General features: G+C 42.6%; 1 protein-coding gene across 4 annotated transcripts in view; it reads left to right on the plus strand.

Annotated features, from left to right (window-relative positions):
- prkcz (protein kinase C, zeta) overlaps nt 1-20,828 on the plus strand; it is a 113,273-nt gene that overhangs the window by 53,265 nt on the left and 39,180 nt on the right. For all 4 annotated transcript variants that reach the window (XM_071475041.1, XM_071475044.1, XM_071475043.1 and 1 more), the window contains 5 exons: nt 641-726; nt 10,514-10,645; nt 13,233-13,323; nt 16,210-16,265; nt 17,068-17,262. In XM_071475041.1, coding sequence (XP_071331142.1) covers nt 641-726; nt 10,514-10,645; nt 13,233-13,323; nt 16,210-16,265; nt 17,068-17,262 — 560 coding nt within the window. The remainder of the gene's footprint in view (nt 1-640; nt 727-10,513; nt 10,646-13,232; nt 13,324-16,209; nt 16,266-17,067; nt 17,263-20,828) is intronic.

A 20,828-nucleotide genomic window follows, 5' to 3' on the forward strand; every position in this document is an offset into this window, starting at 1 on the left:
TCAAAGTTTGCAGAGAAAATTTTAGCAAACATGAAGCTAAACCCAGAGAACAGAGGCCCCTCCAGGAGGCCTCATAAAACACCCCCCCAGGCAGAACCAGACTCAGATAATCAGGTCTGAAGGAATCACAGAATAAATCTAGAAGCACATTAAATCCCTGATAAAGGTAAATTATGTGTCTGATAGGTTTGTTTCAAAATGTTGCTGAGCCCCAGTTAACACTTCTAAGAGTGTAAACTGTTTCCTGATCATTTTAGAATAGTGTTGAAAGTTTCAGCACACGGCCAGGAGCTTGTTTGTTCCCTGCAGTTTATTAATAGCTGACAACATGTTCTTGTTATAAATAACTACGGCTACACCTTCACGGTCTCGTCTGAACATTTATGGAGTTCATTCATCAACAGTGGAAGAAAAGGAGGGATGGAAGAAGGGAAGAGAGAATGAAAGAGGGAGGAAGGCAGAAGGGAGTGGACTGTGGAGGGGGAGTAAAGGGCGAGTCAGGCACTTTGTGTATATGTGTGTGCGAGTGTGTGCAGAGAGACCTGATGCTTGTCTTTCCCTGAACTCAGACTGAACATGAAGAACAGGCCTCAGGACCTTTACCTGCTGCTACTCTACAACTGTTTCCTCTCTCTCCTAGAATCGATCTATCGCCGCGGGGCCAGAAGATGGAGGAAACTCTACCGAGTCAACGGACATCTCTTCCAGGCCAAGCGCTTTAACAGGGTGAGTGTCACACACTGCTTCAGTCCCCTCAGTTACATCACCTGCATCAAGTGACTGGATGATGTATTTGCTTCATTATGGGTGAAGTTTGATTCATCCTCAGAACCGAGGGCTGAGAATTAATAACAACTGTTGGACTCTCTCCTAAAAAAATTAGATAAATAATGATGAGTCATCAAAGAGCAGAGCAGTAGTTTATATATGTAGCCTTATTAGTGACTCATGTGTTTGTAGATGTTGGTCTGATCCTGATGCTAACGAAGATGACGCCTCCACTTTTCTTATTTATGATTAATAGTTTAATGTTTTCATGATGAACAAAACTTATGCAAATATTTCAATCACAGATGACACAAAACATTCATGTAGAATAAGAAGGAAACTAATGAACAGCGACAAAAATGCACTGAAAATAAACCAAAGATCCTGAGATGTACTTTATGTAAGTTAGTTTTATGAGTGTTAAACACCAGATATATAAGGATGGCACTGACCCCAGCCAGCAGCCAGGTGACCAACACAGGTGTGTCACAAAGATGATGCTGGTGTAGACGCTTTCCATTCTTCGACCACAGGTTTCCATCTTAACATAAGAGTCTGAGTCAGGTCATTTAATGCTGAGGGGAGAAAGGGATGACTTTGTTGGTTAATCCATTGATGAGCATGAAAACACCAGACCTAACAGAATCAATTAGAAATCTGAGAATTTTTTCCCACATATTTTTTTACTGTGTTTTCTACAACACAGAAATGTCAAAAGAAGTTAGTTAATCAGGACTAACTTATGTGCTATTTGGGTGTTGTACAGTGGTCCAATATGGATGTTCTTCTCTGTTGATGCTGCAGGTTTGGACATTAATAAAACACCACATACTGTTGAATTTAAGACATTTGCAGACTGTGTACCTGTGGTTCAGGAAGTGGTTCAGTGCTGCTTCTGAGCAGCATCGGTTCCAGTCAGTGCGATGATCATTTCAGGAAAATAGTCAGTTCGTATCATCAGATGAATTCCTCATCTGTTTTCTCTGTTCCCACATCTGTGTGTGTTTCTAAATCTGTGTCTTGTGTGGACTGTACAGTAGAGTCTGTCACAAACATACTGCAGATAAATTATATATGACAGGTAATCAAGTCACCGCTCCAGCTAAGCTATCTGGATACTGATGCATAATTCATGGTGTCCTAGTTATGGCTTGTTTAGCAGTTGTCTCATATCAGCTCTCAGCACCATGCTACACACACACACACACACACACACACACACAGACTTGAATGCACATGTGGACTCTCATCATTTCCCTGCCAAGATGTTAAAGGGCTGCACCTGCTCACGCTGCCGGCTCGTCTGAGGGGACGACTTCAGCGTTAAGTGTTCTTACTCCATAATGCACAATGTCCACCGTGGAAGGCAGACGATGAAAGACATTAATGCTATTTCAAACAGGCCATAAGTACCTAATGTGTTTGCTCTGAAGGGGAAGAAGGAAGATAAGGTTCTTGTGCTGGTAGAACGAGGCTGAGTCTTTTCCTTTGTGGAGTCACTTCAGTCAGATTGTATCAAACTGTCGTATCAGGATTTTGTCCCTTGTTTAATGGTGTGATATTTAAGCTGAGACAGCTTTCAGATAAATAGCCAGACAGAGAAAATGCACAGTTCAGTCACACGTATGAATCTGAGGCGTGGCGGGGACGCGTCAGAGGAGACGTAGCTTCATCATCACTACAGGACGTAAGAAGAATTCAGTGTCAGTTTATTTTAAAATCAGCTCCTTCTACAGTAGATGGTGTGAAGTACGGCGTATAGTCCAGCACCTGCTCTGTCAAGGCTGCTGGAAACAGCACAGGCAGGGACTCAAACTCAGACTCACATTTAATAATAAATAGATAAAATAAGGCAGGCAGGCGGGTACACGTGATCTGTCTGGTCGTTGTCAGATGAGACGACAGCGTCCGGAGCAGGATCAGCTGAGTGATGGTCAGGGAGGTCTGGAAGTGGCTGACGTGGCACTGGGCAGATTGTGACAGATATTGTTCCTGTCAGAGGAATCCTAAGATTTTAGAGGCAGCACTGATGTAAGATTCAAGAGGGAACTTTATCAGTGGTAATATATTTATCTTCAAAGTTTCCCTGGTTAGTAAAACAAGTCTTGGGATGAAACTTATCCCATGGGTGCTGTGGTCTTAATATCTATTGAACATCTCACTTTGATTTAAGCTGCTAAAACACTGGGTGGCAGTCTGTTTAAATATTTATGGGTAGTGTGGCTCAAAAACAGTTGGATGGGGGCGAGCTGATGGCTGGATGGAGGGGGTGTATACCACATGGGGTCAAATACTCTGAGCAGTGAGTCCCTGCTTCACTGTGTGTCATTCCCCAACTTTCTTCCTGCATTTCCTGTCTGTGTGTATCCAATAAAAGCACAAAATGGTCAAAACATAAACTTAATAACAATAAAACTGTTGGTGGATCCACAGATATTCATGGTCCCCAGTGGATGGATCCTGCTGACTGTGGATTGACATTTTTAGTCTTGTGCAAAATATCTCGACAACTATTGGATGGAGTAATGATGTCATCAGGTCAGTAATACCTAAGTTTATGACCGAGTAGCTGAAGTAAGATGTTAAACATGATAAACGTTACACCTGTGAAACAGCAGCATGTTAGTAGCTGGCAGTGATGCATCACTGTGCCTCAGCCTCACAGAGCTGCCTTCAGGGCTGCAGACATGTTCAACATGAAGACCTCAGGAGGAACCAGAGTGTCACAGGGTGAAAGACAGGAATTATTATTGATGGATTTTTTCATGTATAAACCACTCATCTATAAAATATTGAGGTTATTTGAATCCACTGCTCAGAGTTGAGGTTCAGTGTTTGTGTTGGTGGTTTTCAGACGGGGGTTTTTCTGGCTGTTGTTGCTATGCCAGCTCCTCAGACTCTGGTTGGTTCACTGTGTTGTCTTCTGCATATAAATAAGCCGAGGAGAAGTAGGTCAGGTTTCTCCTCCCTTCTCTCTCTACATGTTTGTCTCCATCCCTCTCTGTCCCGCTCCATCTCCCCCTGACGGTGCAGTGGAGAGGGCTGGTTTGTGGACCCGCCCCCCCCATCAGACATGATGGGGGCTCTTTAGCTCCTATCTCCAGTCACGTGATGAAACAGAATACAGTCGTCCTCACCGGCGCTCCATCAGGGAGAAGACTGACACCAGCCTCTCATGGTACAAGACAGAAAATCCGACAAAGATCTCACAGGTTCATTCAGGCTGTGAGAGCTGAGGGGGAACCAGCTGAGTTAGAGACAGAGCTGAGGAGGAGTGGATGTGCATCAGCATTAATCTCCAGTGATGCTCAGGAAACACAGTTCTCTTTAAAGGTCGTGTTTTTTGTCCATTGGTCTTTTTCTCTGTTTGTTAGTTCACAAACTTTAAATTAGCTCCAGATTAAAAAATGTTGAATTAACAAACACAAGCAGTGGAGTCTGTTTGACGTGCTTGTCACGACCCAGCCCCACAGTGATGTGGCTGAGTGGGGGAGAGAGTTGTTCCCTGTTTCTGTCAGTGTTTGACAGCAGTTTTACCTTCTTATCACCCCAGGAAGGGGGGATAAGAAGCAATGGGCAATGGGCAATGGGCTTTATGCACATAAAGCTACTGCAGGGGTCAGCTGTTAGTTGTTGTTAAACCTGGAGCAGGAAATCTGCAGACACTGCTGAGGCTGATATTTTCACTGTATCCTGACAATATGGCACCAAGTTTTTTACAGTCTCACACTTTACCAGATGATGAGTCCTAATGGTTTTGTGGATCTCCTGAGTTCATATCACACCATCAGTTCACAGCGTTTCCAGTACTAATCTGCAGTCTCCTCCTGAGAGTCCAGCACTACCATTTCTTACAGCAGGGACATGTCCGGCTGAGTCTCGCTGAGCCTCAGACTCCGAGCTGCTTTCACTCACCTGAAGTGAAGCTCAAATGTAAAACACAGAAATGCAGATAACTAATTAGAAAACAGTGTGAAATCTCATTATCTTTGGTGTTTTTACGTCTCTGCACCGACGACAGTCAGAGCTGAGACATCATGTTTTCAGGTTGTTCCTCAGTCTTGTGAACGTGACGTCTCAGTGACACCTTGAGGGAACTTATTTAAATTTGGTACAAACATTTATTTGTACTCAAGGATGAACTGTTCAGATGTTGGTGGTCAGAGGTCAAAGGTCAACGTCACAGTGATCTCACAAAACACAGTTTGGCTTCTTGAATGTGATATCTCAAGACCACCTTGAGGGAATTTGTTTTTTACTTGGACTCAAAGATGAACTGAATAGAGTTTGGTTGACAAAGGTCAAAGGTCACTTTGACCTCACAAAACACATTTTTGGCCATAACTCAAATTCATACACTATGACACGATTTAACTCAAATGTCTATAAGGATCAAATGAAGTCATGATATCTTATGTTAAAGGGTCAAAGGTTAACTTCACTATGACATCATAATGTTCTGCAAAAACACCATTATTTAACACTGCTCCTCCTCCAATCAGGAAGAGGAGACTGTGACCATATGTCTGCAATGTGGCTGATTACTGCCAGGCAGTAATAATATACATTCAGTCATATTATAATAAAATAAAAAAACTGATGACGCAACAGGTCCTGATTCCATGTGACCATGTGTTTCACTGTCGTTGTGAAGTAAATATTGTGTAAACGCCACTGAAGAAGAATATGGACGATGTCTGTGCTGAACTGCTTCAGTGTTTTACAGGATCATTGTTGTGCTGTTGTATTACAGCTGTTTGCTTTACACAGGGATCTAAAGTTTGTGTTGTTCTTGTCTAATGCTAGTTGGTAAATGTTAGCATGCTAACACACTGAGCTGTTAAATGTTATCTGCTGAACATGATGCTCCTTGTCACGGGCTGTGGTTCCTTGTTTAAAGAGCATTAAGCTGGCAGTGGAGGTGGCCACAGAGCTGGACCGACGTCTGAACATCTCTGGTTCCTGAACCGTTTTGTTGTGTCTGATTGTGTGGGTACTGGATCGGGTTAAGATGGAAATAAATAAATACGGTTGAAACTTTTGTTGTATCTGCTGTAATGACCTGATTTCACTGCACAGGTAACTGCAGCTGTCATGGGTCAGTTGGCTCTGGTTGTGTTTTCTTTGTCACAGATGAATCAGACATCATTTCTCAGCATACTGTTGCAATCAGTTTCCAGGCTCTCGTATGATGTTTGCTGAGGGGAGGACTGTCAGTCGATAAAGGCTTTTCTCATCCTCTCCTTGTCACGAACGGTGCAAGCAGGGCAACCAAAAAAACACAGAGGACAGAGCTGATGCAGCTCAGTGGTGCATTTACAACGAGGAGGAACAGAAAGCCTTATGGGATGGTGAGGAGGGCGAAGGCCAAAACTGGAGTGAGAGGTCCGATCAGGCGAACAAAGGAGGCAAAGGAGTCAGGTCAAGACGAGACGCACACAGTAAAATTAACATCATGTTTGACAACTGAAAGGTGGGAAGACCAGGCAGGAAACACAGAGAGAGAAGTGGTGGAAGAAAAAACATAAAGACAGGAAGTAAAAATAACAACAGACACATAAGGTAAGTGATTTCGAAATAAAACAGGGAGTATTAAACAGAGGCCATGCTGAATGTCACACTGGTCCAGGCGGCTGCAGGACTCTGGACCACACAGTCAGATTCCACATGACTGACAGACAGAAAGAGGACGTAATCCTCCTCTGTGCTGGAAGACAGTGTGTTGAGGTCTTTTTCATTGGTCAGACTGGAATATAGCTTCATGTCATGTAGATGAAATAAGTCCTGAAATTCCACGTCGGAGCAAACTGTGGGATTCTGGGATGAAATTAGCGTCTTATAGCACCAAGCAGTGAGGATATCCAGCTCGGTCTCAGACGTCGCTGACAGACTCAGCTGCTCAGCTCAGAGACAGTTAATGAACCTCCACTGGTGACGGCTCCTGTGGGGTTAATGTTTTCTTGTGGCTTTAAATTGTTCCTGGGAAAATTTCCTTTCTTTTAAATGATGTTTAAATATTCATTAGATAATACAAACAGGCCAGATGCCATGTAGTCATAATTCTTTGGTGTTGATGTGAAGTAAAAACTGCAGGATGTGTTTTGTGAGGACTGTGTCCAGAACAGAAGCATTGCTTGTGGACGTCGTTCTTTTCGTTCACAGCTCTGCTCAGGACGCTGCGACTCCAGTACATTGTTACACAGACAACAGCTGTTTGCTGCTGTGCTGTTGTTTTAAATCTTATTTACAGAACCTTTGACACCATAAATGTCATCATGTGAGCTTCATCACTGTGAGCCTGTTAGCATTTAGCTCAAATCACCTGAGTGCAGAGCTGTTGGCATGGTTCTACACTTTGTGTTCACACATTTGCCAGACTCCAGCCGCAGATCTCTGATAGTCAGAGGAAGAGAAGCTTAAAGACGTCGCTCTGACTTTATTCGATTCATTTATCTGGGCCTCTGTTTGCAGTCTGTAACCTGAAACTGGGGGTAAAGCAGCGAGCGCCTGGATGTCTTCTAAGCTGAGGAATAAAAGGAATAGCTAATAGCACTCCCTGGTGTTTTCAAACCTGTCCAAAGCCTGACGCAGTGACAGGCATCAACACAACGGCTCTTTTAATTCACACCACTGATTATTTCAGGTTGTGTGTGGAGGGGAACAGGGAACGAAGCAGAAGTGTGTGATTAATTTATAAATGTTCGTCTTAACCTCTATGTAGAGTTAGATTAGAAAGACTGAGAGAAGCCTTTGAAGTCTCGCTGCATTTCCATGGCAACGGAGCGCTGACTGGGACTCTTTGTTCTTTACACTGTCAGCATATACACCCTGTGAATGAATGTTGGACACATGCTGCATCTTAAGTGTTCGGTCTCCAGTGAGACATCATAGCGACAGATTTATCGATGTCCAGGGACGTTCACCTGCAAACACAACATCCTGTGGAAACAACATGACCAAGAGACGAGCTGAAAAAATGACCTCAAAGACAGAACCAATCAAAGCAGGTCTGGAGACCACGTTATGTAACAGAGTTAGAGTCTCAGATTTACTATTGATGTATGTGGGGGAGGGGAGGGGCCCGAGCCCTGCACCAGACATAAAGGTAAACTGAACACAGGATGGATACAGTTCAAACTGAAATGTAAAGATAAAAATATATTTGTTCAGTTTGACTCAAACACACAACAACAAACACACAACAATACATTTTAAAAGAGGACAGAGCTGAAAGGAATGAATGGTGCAGTGGTTAGTGCTGTCACCTCACAGCAAGGAGTTTGAGCCCCAAGCCTGGGGCCCGGGGCCTTTCTGTGTGGAGGTCACATGTTCTCCTCCTGTCTGCTTGGGTTTCCAGCTTCATCCCACATCCAAAGACATACAGGTTAATTATTGACTCTACTGTGAATGTGAATGGATGTTTGTCTCTGTGTCAGCCCTGTGATAAACTGTTGACCTGTCCAGGATGCCCCGCCCTCACCCTGTGTCAGCTGGGATTGGCTCCAGTGATCCTTAAAAGGATAACGAATGAATGCTTCATTTTACAGTCCTTTAAATTCCTAGAACTCAGTTTTATTCCATTTAAGAACCATGAGTCTGTGCACCGATCTGATACCATGGAATTTGTTAATTAACTTTAAATTTCACACTCAGATAACATAATTTCTCCTCTTCTGCCACCGGTAACTACTGTTTCCAGTAAGAGTGTAACATGTAACAAGAGTGTAGCAAACATGCTACACTGGAAAGTCCACCAGTGAAAAGGCAATGTATATTATTATTATTATTATTATTATTATTATTATTATTACTACTCACAGTCAAGTTCAATAATACATTCATGTTTTACAAAGGGTTTAACCTGAGCCACACAATGAGTCACCTCACATCTGGACAGGGTGGGGGCAGGTCTGGGTTTTGGGCTGAAACATAACCTCAGGTGTCAGATGGTGTCAGATCATCTATGGCAGCAACGTCACACAGATACTTAACTCATGAACCTAAGTCTTTATTCAATTTTGTCAGGAAAGATTTGGACACATGGTCAGTTAATCCAAATAAAGTTTGGTTATTTGTTTGGACAGAGGGCATGAAAACACAATAAATGCATGTTTTACTGTGTCTGTGGGCTGTAGGTTCTCATGTGAGCAGACACATCAACACATATCATTAAAAATAAATAGACACATGAACAGAGGCAGTGGGGTCTGTATTTTATTTAGATTTATTTTTAATACTGTAGAACAGGTTTATCTATTTATTTATGTCCCCCGGGCTGCACTGGGCCACTCTGACCATGTCATGGTCCACCTGATTCCCACATACAGGCAGAAACCAAAACTGTGTAAACCTGTTGTTTACAAGAACCTCCAAGAACCTCCAATTGCACCAATCACCAGAACAAATTCCTTGTATGTGGAAACATGCTTGGCAATAAAACTGATTCTGATTCTGATTCTGATCTGTTACTACACTCACTGTCAGTTATTGTGTAGGTGGATGTAAACATGCTGATCAGTGAACCCATCTCTCCACCCGACCACTTCAGGTGAAGCATTTCCTGTTGTGCGTCTTATATAAATCTGTTTTTGTAGTGTTTTTGTATTTGGAGCACATTTCCCGTCATGTTTGTGCTTTCTCTCTTATGAGCTTTGTCCTCACAGGCCACCGTATAAAGTAGAGATGAATCAATAATTCAAATTAACTGATATAATGATGTAACCCAGAGTCAGCTGTCTACAGACAAACCTGCAGTTCAACATGTAGTGAAAATAAAACCTGCAGTGACGGATCATGGAGCAGCACAAATAACTGACCTGTGATCAGAACCAGGACACAGAAGTCTTTCAACAAACCAGCAGGAAATAATACCCACAGAAAATCAAGCTTTTCCAGTCATGATTGTCAACTGTTGGAAGTCTTTTTTATCTATTTTATCTATATGTTTGTATTTACATGTAGCACTGCTAATCTGTGTCATGCAATGTGGAATGGGCTAAAACACATTTATCTATTGATTGAGGGTTTGCAGACACTGTTAATATAAAATATAAAAATGAAAGAAACGTTGTGAAGAACATATGAAAGATCATCAACCAATTCACCAACATGAGGCTGCTGTTTGAGTTTTGTCGACCGACCCTTCGTTTTCTGTTAGTTTGAGTCTCCTCCATCAGCAGACCTGCTCCATTCAAATGAATGTGGAGGCTCAAAGATTTGTCAGGTGGACATAAACACAACAAACAAACCTACTGATGCTCTGATGAGGAAGGTGGGTAGGTTATTAGTCCAGAGGGACATTCAAACATCCAGTTGCTTATAAAACCCAGCACAATGTCAGAACCAACAAATGAAACAAAAGCACAAAAAGTAAAGAACAGAATAAATTAAATAATTAAATAGAAACAGATCAGCTGAGGTGGTGCAGAGTGAACATGTGCAGAGAAATTGAGCTGCCTCTGACACTACAGACACTAGTTAATATGATCACGTTCACTGGATCAACTGTATGAGGCCATAATAATATAAGTGAAGTGTCTTTAAGCTCATTATTGATTCTGTCACCACACACCATCACATCCTGCCTCTGTATGTTTGTCAATGCTCCTGTTAATTAACTCCTGATGAATCAGCAGTGATTGTGTTAGTGTGTGTGTGTACGTGTGTGTGTGTGTGTGTATACACATGTGTGTGAGAGAGAGTTAAACACTAACCTGTGTGTGTGTGTGTGTGTCCTGTCTTACAGAAAGCCTACTGTGGCCACTGTAGTGAAAGGATATGGGGGCTGGGCAGGCAGGGCTACAAGTGTATCAACTGCAAACTGCTGGTCCATAAGCGCTGTCACAGACTCATCCCTCAGACCTGCCAAAGGCTTATGGTGAGTGTTTCCTCCGCACGGCGACAGCTCGCACATCAGCACCGACACAGCCACTGATGTGAAGGATGATCAGCAGCGAGTGGAACACGTCTGACACGTTTATATGGTTCTTATACACGACTCACCTTTATATTGAATTTTAAACAACTGTTCATCTAAAGCATCTTCTGGTTTATTACGACTCGGGTCATGGTGTTGGCCGTCATCACTGTTTGTTCTTAAACATCACACCTCAGAGATGAGAAAGAAGCAGAAACATGTGGAGTCTTTATTCAGGTGTGTACTGACCCTCCCCTCCCTCATATAGTCCCTGTCATGTGCGCCCAGATACACTGTGACTGCATGAACGTCCTGCGCTTCAGTTTCAGTGTCCATTGTGTGGTTGTTGCCTAGCAACAGTGTTCGCATAATTTATCTTATTTAACGCTTGAAAGCCAAGTATATTATCATGGATGTATTCACATTCTGCAAATATGACTCTACCCATTAAATGTGAAGAGAGTGACAGAACCGTTCTTCACCTGAGCGATCTGCTGAACCGCCCGTAGGAGACGCTGCAAAGAGGCAGTGATGATAGGTCATAGGTCAGATTATCACAGGTCAACATCATACTTGGTTGAGGGATTATGATTTTTATTCACAGTCATTTCACAAAAATGAGAGAGCAGGAGCAGAAATCAGCAGGAGCAGAAATCAGCAGGAGCAGCCTGAGTGAAACTGAAGTACAGGACGTCTGAGTCTGAGTCTGAGTCTAGACTAATGGTTTGAGCACATGAGCAGGGACTGTCTGAGAGGGAGGACGTGAAATGAAGAATTAATGAAAGACCACGCTGCTGAATAAAGACAGGAAAGAAACAAGCAGTGAGACTATGAGCAGTTTAACCAGACTGATCAACACTGTGAACACCTGAAGTGTTGCTGCTAATCTGTGCGGAGGAAGGTTAATGCTGGAGCCTGAAGTGGCTCTGAATAAACTGTGCTGGATGATAATGTACTGGTCACCTACATTAATGACCACAAAGCCTAAAAGAGAACTGCATTGATGATTCCACGCATTCCTCTTTGTTTTCAAAACCTGGTGTCTGTATTACCCACAATGCACCTCGATCACAGACAGTCTGGTTGGAGATTTGGGGGTGTTATTCTAGTAGCCGGAGCCTCAAGCCTCAATCAGACAGACTACAGATGTGCTGAGCGCTCTTCTCTCTAACTGCACACCTCCAGACTTTTTACTTTTTCAGACGCAACTGCCACCGACTCAAGTGACATCACTCGAGGACATTTGTCAGACACACTAAAGGCTTTCAGTGAACACAGTTTCCCCTCGAAGGTGTATTTGGCTGTTGAATTCTCCAGGCTGCTCCTCAAGCTCATGAGTCCCAGGATGAGATTCTTGATTCTGACAAATATCAGGAGAAAAAGTCACAATCAGTGAGTTCTGCTCTCACACGACCATCGATTCGTTCATGATGATCGTTCATGATGGATCAACAACAACATTATTATTATCACTGATAATTTAAGACCAAAACACAACGTTGTAATAAAGTGAAATAATCCGTCATCAGGTTCAGAGTTGTTCTGGTTTATGTTGTGATTAAATCAGACGAGTGAAAATCAAACTGACTCAAGTAGAAAACGTCTTTTTAATTTAAAAGCCAGGTGGACTGAAGTGATCATCCCGTGAAGGTTTAAAGCTCCATATTTGAACTTCTCCAGTGTTTTATCTGAAGTGTTGATCTCCATCAGAAGATATATTTGAGGTTTTAAAAACCAAAAACCACCTCAGTGTAGTTTTACATCTCCTCTCTCTTAGGCTCCAAGGTTGGATGGTGGGTCCAGGTGGGCGGGGCTTTGGGTGTGGCTGAGGGCTGTGACTGCTTCGTTGTGACATCACAAAGTTCCAGAAGTCCTGACGGCTGGTTTTAAGGCTCAGTTTCTGAATACAGGCTGTGTGCATTTCTCTGTGGACTGAGGCTTTGATACTTTCACAGTATTAATATAGAACCTAGACCTGCTTTATAATCACAAACACAAGGACATCTACCTTTAGACTGGTATATAAATGTTGCTACTCTGAGTAAATGCTGTAAGATCAATGTGTTCATTCACAACTCCTCGAACGCTTCCTGTTTGTGTGTTTCTGCAGCTCGTCCTCACATTTTATTGAAATGAGACGTCAGCAAATCAGTGTCCTCCGTGTAATTAGTCCACAAGTCAAGTGTCTGACGAAACACAGAGACCCAGAATTCAAACATGACTAGAAAATCAATGCAGTCAATACAAGACTTGGGCGAAGTGATCACAGCTTCAGCTCTGTATCTTCGGTGCCAGATAAGTGACTTAGCAGCTTGATAAGAAGAAGTGATTCAGTTCCTTCTCTAGTGAAACTCACACTTTGTTTTTTGAGTCTCAGAGCAACAGTATTTCTTTACATTAGCTGAGAGCAGACTCTTCCTTCATCCTCACAAACATGATCCATCACAAGCTCTTCCAGGAGTGTCAAACCATGACCGGATATGTCTCTGGATATTTGGGGGAACGTGCTGTGGGATATTTAAGTGGCTTTTTTGACTTGTTTGTCCAGGATCCAGTCATGCCATCGCAGGAGCCTCCTTCAGATGCTAAGAGTGAAGAGGTGGACCTTCCACCGGACGACACAGAGGACACAGACGGGAGTAAGACACTGAAACCTTTCTTTCTTTAACAAGGGAGTCGAATGCACCCATGTTATATTTATCATGATTATCTCAGTGTTTGCTCCACATTTTGTGGTTAATGAAGTAGAGTGGGTCGTTCACTAATCGGAGGGTTGATGGTTCGATTCCCGACTCCTCCAGTCCACATTTCAAAGTGTCCTTGGTCAAAATACTGAACCTTAAACTGCCTCTGATGCATCAACAGTGGGAATGTGTGTGTGGTAGAAAAGAGCTCCATGTGTAGTCAGTGCTGGGGAGCAGTGAACTACATGTAATTAAACTAATGGTTTAATTTCAGGTTGCAGTAACTCGCTGGTAGTTCAGCTACATTCATATGCTACGGTTCAGTTTGTCATTTGTTAAATAGTAAATGATAAATTTTAGGCTGAGTATCCTTTTGTCCCGGCTCAGATCTCTGTTCGTCCCAAACACATTTTCTATTGTCCCCAGGATGACGGGACGTCTTTAGTCTCGAGCCCCGGCCTCCCGACTGTAATTGACCCCTTTTGACCACCCAGGTTGTCACTACCACACAGCAACACATGCATAACACAAACAACACAGTGACAACATCATCACAGATAAACCTCCTGGATCTCAGTCTGAGGAAGAATCACCACAGTCACCACTAATCGAGAACCAGAGCTGACATTCTTCACACTTTCCCATAGTGAGGTGTTTTATTTTTTGGTGTATGTATGACCTGTGAACACTGTTTGAAATATGCTGAGTTTTTAAAGAGTCTGATGGCAGTGGGAACAAAGGATTTTCTGAACCATTCAGTCCTGCAGAGCGATGAGACACATGTTACATCCAAATTCAGAGCTGACATTCTGTCTTTCATAGCAGCTTCCCCAGCACTGTGTGAATGGCTGAATGTGGCTGTCAGTGTAAAAGCAGTGAGAGTGGAAAAGCTAAGTGCAGACCATTAACCATTTACCTCCAGACTCGATGACATGCCTGTGTACTCTGTGTGTAACCTGTAGGGATAAAAAGAGGAACCCCTCCAGAAACAAGGTGGCTCATCTGAAGGGTGGATATAAGATCTGAGCTGGGTCCTTCGCAGCCTGTGTCAGAATCTCTTTCCTCCCACTTTGTCCAGTATAAACACGACTACATGTGTTGACACTGAGGTCACTACAGCTGTGTCGCAGACCCACACATGTTAGTTCTCAGCAGGTTGTGTGTGTGTTGTGTGTTCACACTGGAGGAATGAAAAAATACTCAAAACCAAGAGTCAAGACTAAAAATATTTGATTTCTGAGCATGCTGCTGGTCTTTTCTCCCACAATGCAATGCACAATTAAAATGACACAGCTCATTCAAAGTCATTATGGCTTGTGGTAAAAAAAAAAAAAGCATATTAAAATACAAAGGACAGTGTTACACAATAAATAGATGAGGTACAAAGCTGGTACAAACAGACCGCCTGTCTAAACAGATGTGTCTGCAGCCCACACAATCAGCTGACCTGAAGGACACAACATATGTTGTACAGTTGAGTTCAGTGTCTGATTTTCTGTCCCCAGTGTTAATGTGACCCACTGAAACCCTGACCTACTTCCTGTTGATGCATAGTGACGAACCCGAGCTCTGAGGCAGTCGACCTGCTCACGGGAAACACAAGAACACAATCACACCTTTGACTTCTGAACTGGGTCCAGTTTCATGAAGTCAAACTTCAGAGAGACGTTTAAATTCATCCACTGCACAAATCTGTTCTTCATTATCTTAATTAGAACTTATTGCCAGGAATTCTGGGTAAATAAAAAAAAACATGGCTACAGGTGGAACCACATCACGTTCTCTCAAACAGAAAATGTTTCTGTAGAATTTCAATTTATTGTGTTACTGTGAAGAATCTGTAAAAATGTAAAAACTTCCAGTCGAACCAAATGTCAGCTCAGAGCTGACCTGTAGTGACCTCCAGTGAGTCCACAGGAGGAACCACTGATGTTAACTAGTTGTTAGTTAGGTCACATAGTTTCTTTAAGAAGTTGAAAACGTGAAGATGTCCTCACTGCTGGATGTTGACTTCTCGTTACTCGCTCCACAGCATCGTCACTGATTACTGTTCAGCCTCTGCTCAGCGAGGCTCTCAGCTCAGAGTCAGTCTGTTCCAGTTCAAGTTCAGTTTGTTCGTCAGATGTAGGTTTACACACAGTTAACAGTACAGTGAAAAGTGTTGGTTAAGAATCTGTTCAACTCATTCAATAAAACACTAGAATAATATAAGTTAGTCTTTAACCTTTGTCTGTCTGAACTCTGCAGTGACTTTGTATTCACACAACTCTGAGCAAAACACAACAAAGCCTGAGGAGCAGTGACTTAATCCACAAAGGGTCATGACACTGAAGCTGTAGTTACGCTGTTTGTCTGTGCGTCACGTGCACAGTACATTAAAAGCAGCAGTGTGGGTGAACAGAGGGGGGTCAGGGACTCCTGATGCAGATCCTGGAGTCTCAGACCAATGAGACTCCTGTTGAAAAGAGTCACTGGACCCTGGAAGCTTAACCTCACATTCTCTATGATCTCTTATGTAACACTGACTCTCTGCTGTTATCTAACCACATTACTGCTCTCTGATGGGATCCCACTGAACAGAGCCTTAAATCCTATTAAAGGAGACTGAGGACTGATGTGGTGGACTGTTCGGGGGTCCCTGATATGAGATGCTCTGGGACCCCTGTGTATTGACCTAGTTTGGTATTTCCTGTGGATAGCTGGACTTTATCGTGGACTCTACCTCCCTCTGCTGGCCAGGAAAAAGAACAGCATGTTAAATCAATAAGTGCAGGTTCAGCTCTGATGCATTGTGTCTCCAATGGTCATAATTCACTGAGTTTGTGTGTCTGTTGTTTGCAGTATCTTTTTTACCGCACAACTGTACGGTGGATAAAACAGAAGACGCAGATACAGAGGTGAGAACTTTTTTTTTTTTTTTTTTTTTAATAAAGATGATGCAGTTTAACAGAGCTCCAATACAAAGCATGGACTTTTACATGTACAGTGTAATTAAAACAGTCAGTTTTAATTTTCATAACTACGGTGGCCCTGAGAAGTCAACAGACTGCAGCTTATGAATACACACGCAAACAAATTCAGAAAACGTCTTCTTCAGTTTCACAACATTTGCTGCAAATGCTCACAACACAAGGGAAGTGTTTCCAGGGGACACAAAGAAGTGATGAACCCGGCTGTGACGCACGTGCATGGATAATAAAGGTATTAAAATACGTCCCTGTGCACTCGTTGTTTAATACATTTGAAGTCGCAAACCATTGAACAACAGCTGCATCACAGCCTGGTTCTTCACCTGTTCGTGTCCCCTGGAAACACTTCTGTTGTGTTGTGTGTATTTGCAGCACGTGTCAAACTGATGAAGATGTTTTCTGAATTTGTTTGTGTTTTGTCTATTTGCATGTGTTGAGCTCTCAGGGCCACCGTAGAAAACCACAACACACTACAGATATGAAAGTGGAGTAAAATACTACACTTGAGTGAAGTGATTGTGATGTTCAGTCTAAAAAAGAGACGACAACAACAGCAAAACAAAGACAACTAGTCACACAAAACATTTAACAATATGATACAATCAGCTGGAAATGGCTTCAGCTCTGGTTTGTTTTCAGACAGAGTTTTCATTTAATCATTCTTTAACCTAAAACAAATTCGGTCTAATTTAAACTAAAACTTTATTCTGACCCCCCCACCCCCCTGCAGGACATCAAAGCAGTCGTGGATGGTATCGACGGCATCAAGCTGTCCCAGGGCCTGGCTCTGGGGCTGGCTGACTTTGACTTGATCCGAGTGATCGGGCGCGGCAGCTACGCCAAGGTGCTGCTGGTTCGGCTAAAGAAGAACGAACAGGTGTACGCCATGAAGGTGGTGAAGAAGGAGCTGGTCCATGATGACGAGGTGAGAGACCTGGGGGGTCGAGGATGTGAAACAGGGGCAGGGTAGTCAGACTGATGACAGACCAGATACACAAATTACTCGTCTACACGAAGCATCTCTGTTCTGGTCTCAGACGTCAATTTTTTCATTTAAATGAGAAAAACAAGATAAAAGACGACAACTAGCCTCCGTTTGATATGAACAGACAACAGAGAAAACGGTCACTGTGAGAGATCATGACTCATCTACAACATTACACTGAAGGATCATGGGAAAATGGAGGCGACTTCACTCAGGTCAGTGGTAGTGTGTTGTCTGACGACATCCTGGTGTCTAATATTCAAATTTATCACAACTTGGGTTTTAGTTTATAAATGAAGTCTTTCCATTATTTCAATTACGATGACAAAGTTCTGCAAACACAACGACGTAACGCTGCTACAACCAAGGTTAAAATAGTTTTTATTTAGCTTTGACTTTTTGTTTTCGCCGTCAGTTTAATTTGAATAAATTTTTCAAGCAGGTTCGTTTAGTTTAGTTTTTATTTTTTGAAAATTTGTAGTTTAGTTTTTATTAGTTTCTGCGTTTTTCAATGTTTTCACTAAAGACAACTAGTCAGGCTGTTTGTGTTATTAACCAGGAAAATTCAACTGGACACAACAACAACAACAACACATGAATGTAGATCTGGGCACAAACATGTACAGTCGACACAGATGGAGCCTGAAGTGTAGATGTGTGTTGTTGTGTTTCTGAGGTCAAAAGTTTAGTTAATTTTAGTGTTTATTTTTATAGCTTTTATTTTTTATTTTAGTGAATGAAAATGTTTTTTCACGTCTAGTTTTCATGGTTCCATTAGTTTTAGTTTAGGATAATAAACTTGGCTTCAACAAATCATCAAAACCACTTAATATAGAAGACAAGGAAAGTTTATTTATACAGCACCATACAGACACAAGACAATTCAAAGTGCTTTACAGAGGTGTGGAAATACATGAAAAATAGAACATTCAAAACAATAAAGACAAGTTTGAATAAATAAAGTAAAAAATATCTGAGTAAGTAGTCGTAGATGATGACTGGGGACTTGATCATGTCAACACAAATACAACACAATACCTGCTGATTTCTATGTAAACTCACATGTTGCCACGTCAGGATCGGCCACCGTTCTGGTTCCAGCTTTAACATGTGTCACTGCTCCAGAGCAGCAGTTAATCAGAGCCCAGCTTCTGTACCTCACCTACAGCCGCAGACGTCAACTGACACGATGCTGTGAGACCAGCAGATGTGTGATGCACTGAGGGGTGTGAGGCTTCTGCTCTGATTCAGGAGATGAAAGAGGAATCAGTGGCTCAGATGTGTTTTATGGATGAGACGAATTTGAAAACCTTTTCAATTACACTTTCAGAACATGTTCTCAGACTCAGAGGTGGTTCTGGATTACACCGTCTTTTTAATTGCTTTGACCTTGCATCTCAAGGAGGCAGCCCCTGAGTAGCCGGTCTAATGAAAAGCAGCAGGACTCTGGGTCCTGAGGGTGGGGGGTGGGGGGGCAGGGAGTGTGAACTGCTGGTGTATGTACCAGGTCTAAGTGCAGTGATCAGTGAGGAAAGGAGGGATAGAGGTGTAATGTGAAGGTTAAAGTTGGAGAGGGAGGAGGGAGATCAAACACTGAAAGATTAGTGGGGAGGTGGTGAGTCAGAAACTAGGAGCCCCTGAAAGGAAGGAGGAAAGAGAAAGGGATACAGTGTGGTTGGGGGGGGGGGGGGGGGGGGGGGGGGGGGTAAATGACACAAAAGTGGCAGAGAGCTCATGAATTGAAAAAAGGCTGAGGAGGAAGCAGGAGTCAGTGACTCACAGGAGATGATAACATCCGGGGAAAACATCTCTGTTGCAGCGATGAAAGATGAACATGACGTGAAATTCATCTCAAAGAGGAAGAGACTGTATAATGTACTGTACACACACACACACACACACACACACACACACACAGAGTGCAGTGTTTCCTTATTCCCATGGGCTAAGAAACACATTATTCACAAGACAAACTGCTATAACCCTTCCTGTTTAGGCTCTTAAAGGGCCAGTTCATCCGCATTATAATTACACATATTCACAAACCTCCTCCATCGAAACAGTCCCTGTGAAACCTGTTAGCTGAGTGATCTGTGCCTCATCCACAATAACCAGCACATGATTTATGGAAAGAGATGTTGTTGTTGTATTTTTTTAAATGTGATATTTGTGACGTTTCTGGGGAGATGCACACACCTGCTTTCTTTCTGAGACTGAGATGTGCAAATGAATTTCAGTCTCGTGTCTGTGTGTTAGGGAGAGAGCTGGAGTCAGGATGTTAGCCTAGCGTAGCCCTCAGACTGGAAGCAGAGGGAAAAGCTAGCCTACACCTGCTAACACCTCCACAGTTTACTGAATAACATGTTGCATTGCATCAGTTTAATCTGCACACAAACAGAAATGTACAAGTTGGCAATTTTAGGAGGAGTTGTGTATTGGAACTATTTCTTGTCAGTGCTGCTGAATGCAGTGAATGAATTGACTGTTGAATAATTCATTTATTTTACATTTCTATTTGTGTGCAGTTCAAACGAACCAACATAAATGTGTTAAAGATCTTTAGAGGTGCAGCTGGTTGAATCTTTGTGCCACTGTCTTTCTCTGATGTTCTGCTCGGACTCAGACTCAAATAAAGGCCAGATGATTCAAAACTAGGTGAGAGCAACTGCAAGAAGGTTCAGGGTTGGAACCTGTCGGCCGGCTGGGGCCTTGGTCCTGGATCCTCCTGCGTCCTCCCACAGTCCAAAGACATGCAGGAGTAAATTGTCTGTAGGTGTGAATGTGAACATGGCTGGTTGTTTGTCAGCCCTGTGATGAGCTGGCGACCTGCTCCAGAGAAAGCTGGGATTGGCTCCAGCCCCCTGTGACCCTAAAAAGGATTAGCGGTCTAACTAATGAATGAATCATTCAAAACTAACCAGTTGATCACTGGCTCCTTGTAAATCATAGACTGTGAATTTAAGATCATTTCATTTTCCAAGGCCACTGTAGGAAAGAATTCAAACCATGTTTTATTAGTGGACATTAAAAGAAAAGCAACAGCTAAAAAAAAGGTTTGTGAAGTATGTGAAGCTGCTGCATCTCTGACCACTACACTATGAGAATATAAAGGTGAGGGAAGTGTTTTATCCTGCACAGTTATTTACTGAACTCATTATTATGAGCTTTGTGTCCATTTTAAAAGAATCACAGTTACACGAGAGACAGTTATGGAGCTGAAACAGCTAAAAGCTGAATCCTGTGTTGATGGTTTACACCACCCCTAGATGGTGGTGTTGCTCAACACATAACTCCTTAAAAACCCAGATCATTCAGCTCATTTAGATAAATATCATCAGCATCAACACAACGATATCAGGGCAGTGTAGATGATGTCACAGGCTTCTTCATCATTTTCCACAGAAACACTTCATACTTACATCCAAGGTTTCAAACCAAATTTTCTGTGAACAAAACAAAACTGATTCCCTCACAGATTTGAGGAAATCATCATGTTGTGAATATCC

Source organism: Trachinotus anak, unplaced genomic scaffold (assembly GCF_046630095.1).
Source record: "Trachinotus anak isolate AG129_WGS33_773 ecotype Australia unplaced genomic scaffold, CSIRO_AGI_Tana_v1 ptg000004l, whole genome shotgun sequence".
In the NCBI taxonomy this organism is placed as follows: domain Eukaryota; kingdom Metazoa; phylum Chordata; class Actinopteri; order Carangiformes; family Carangidae; genus Trachinotus; species Trachinotus anak.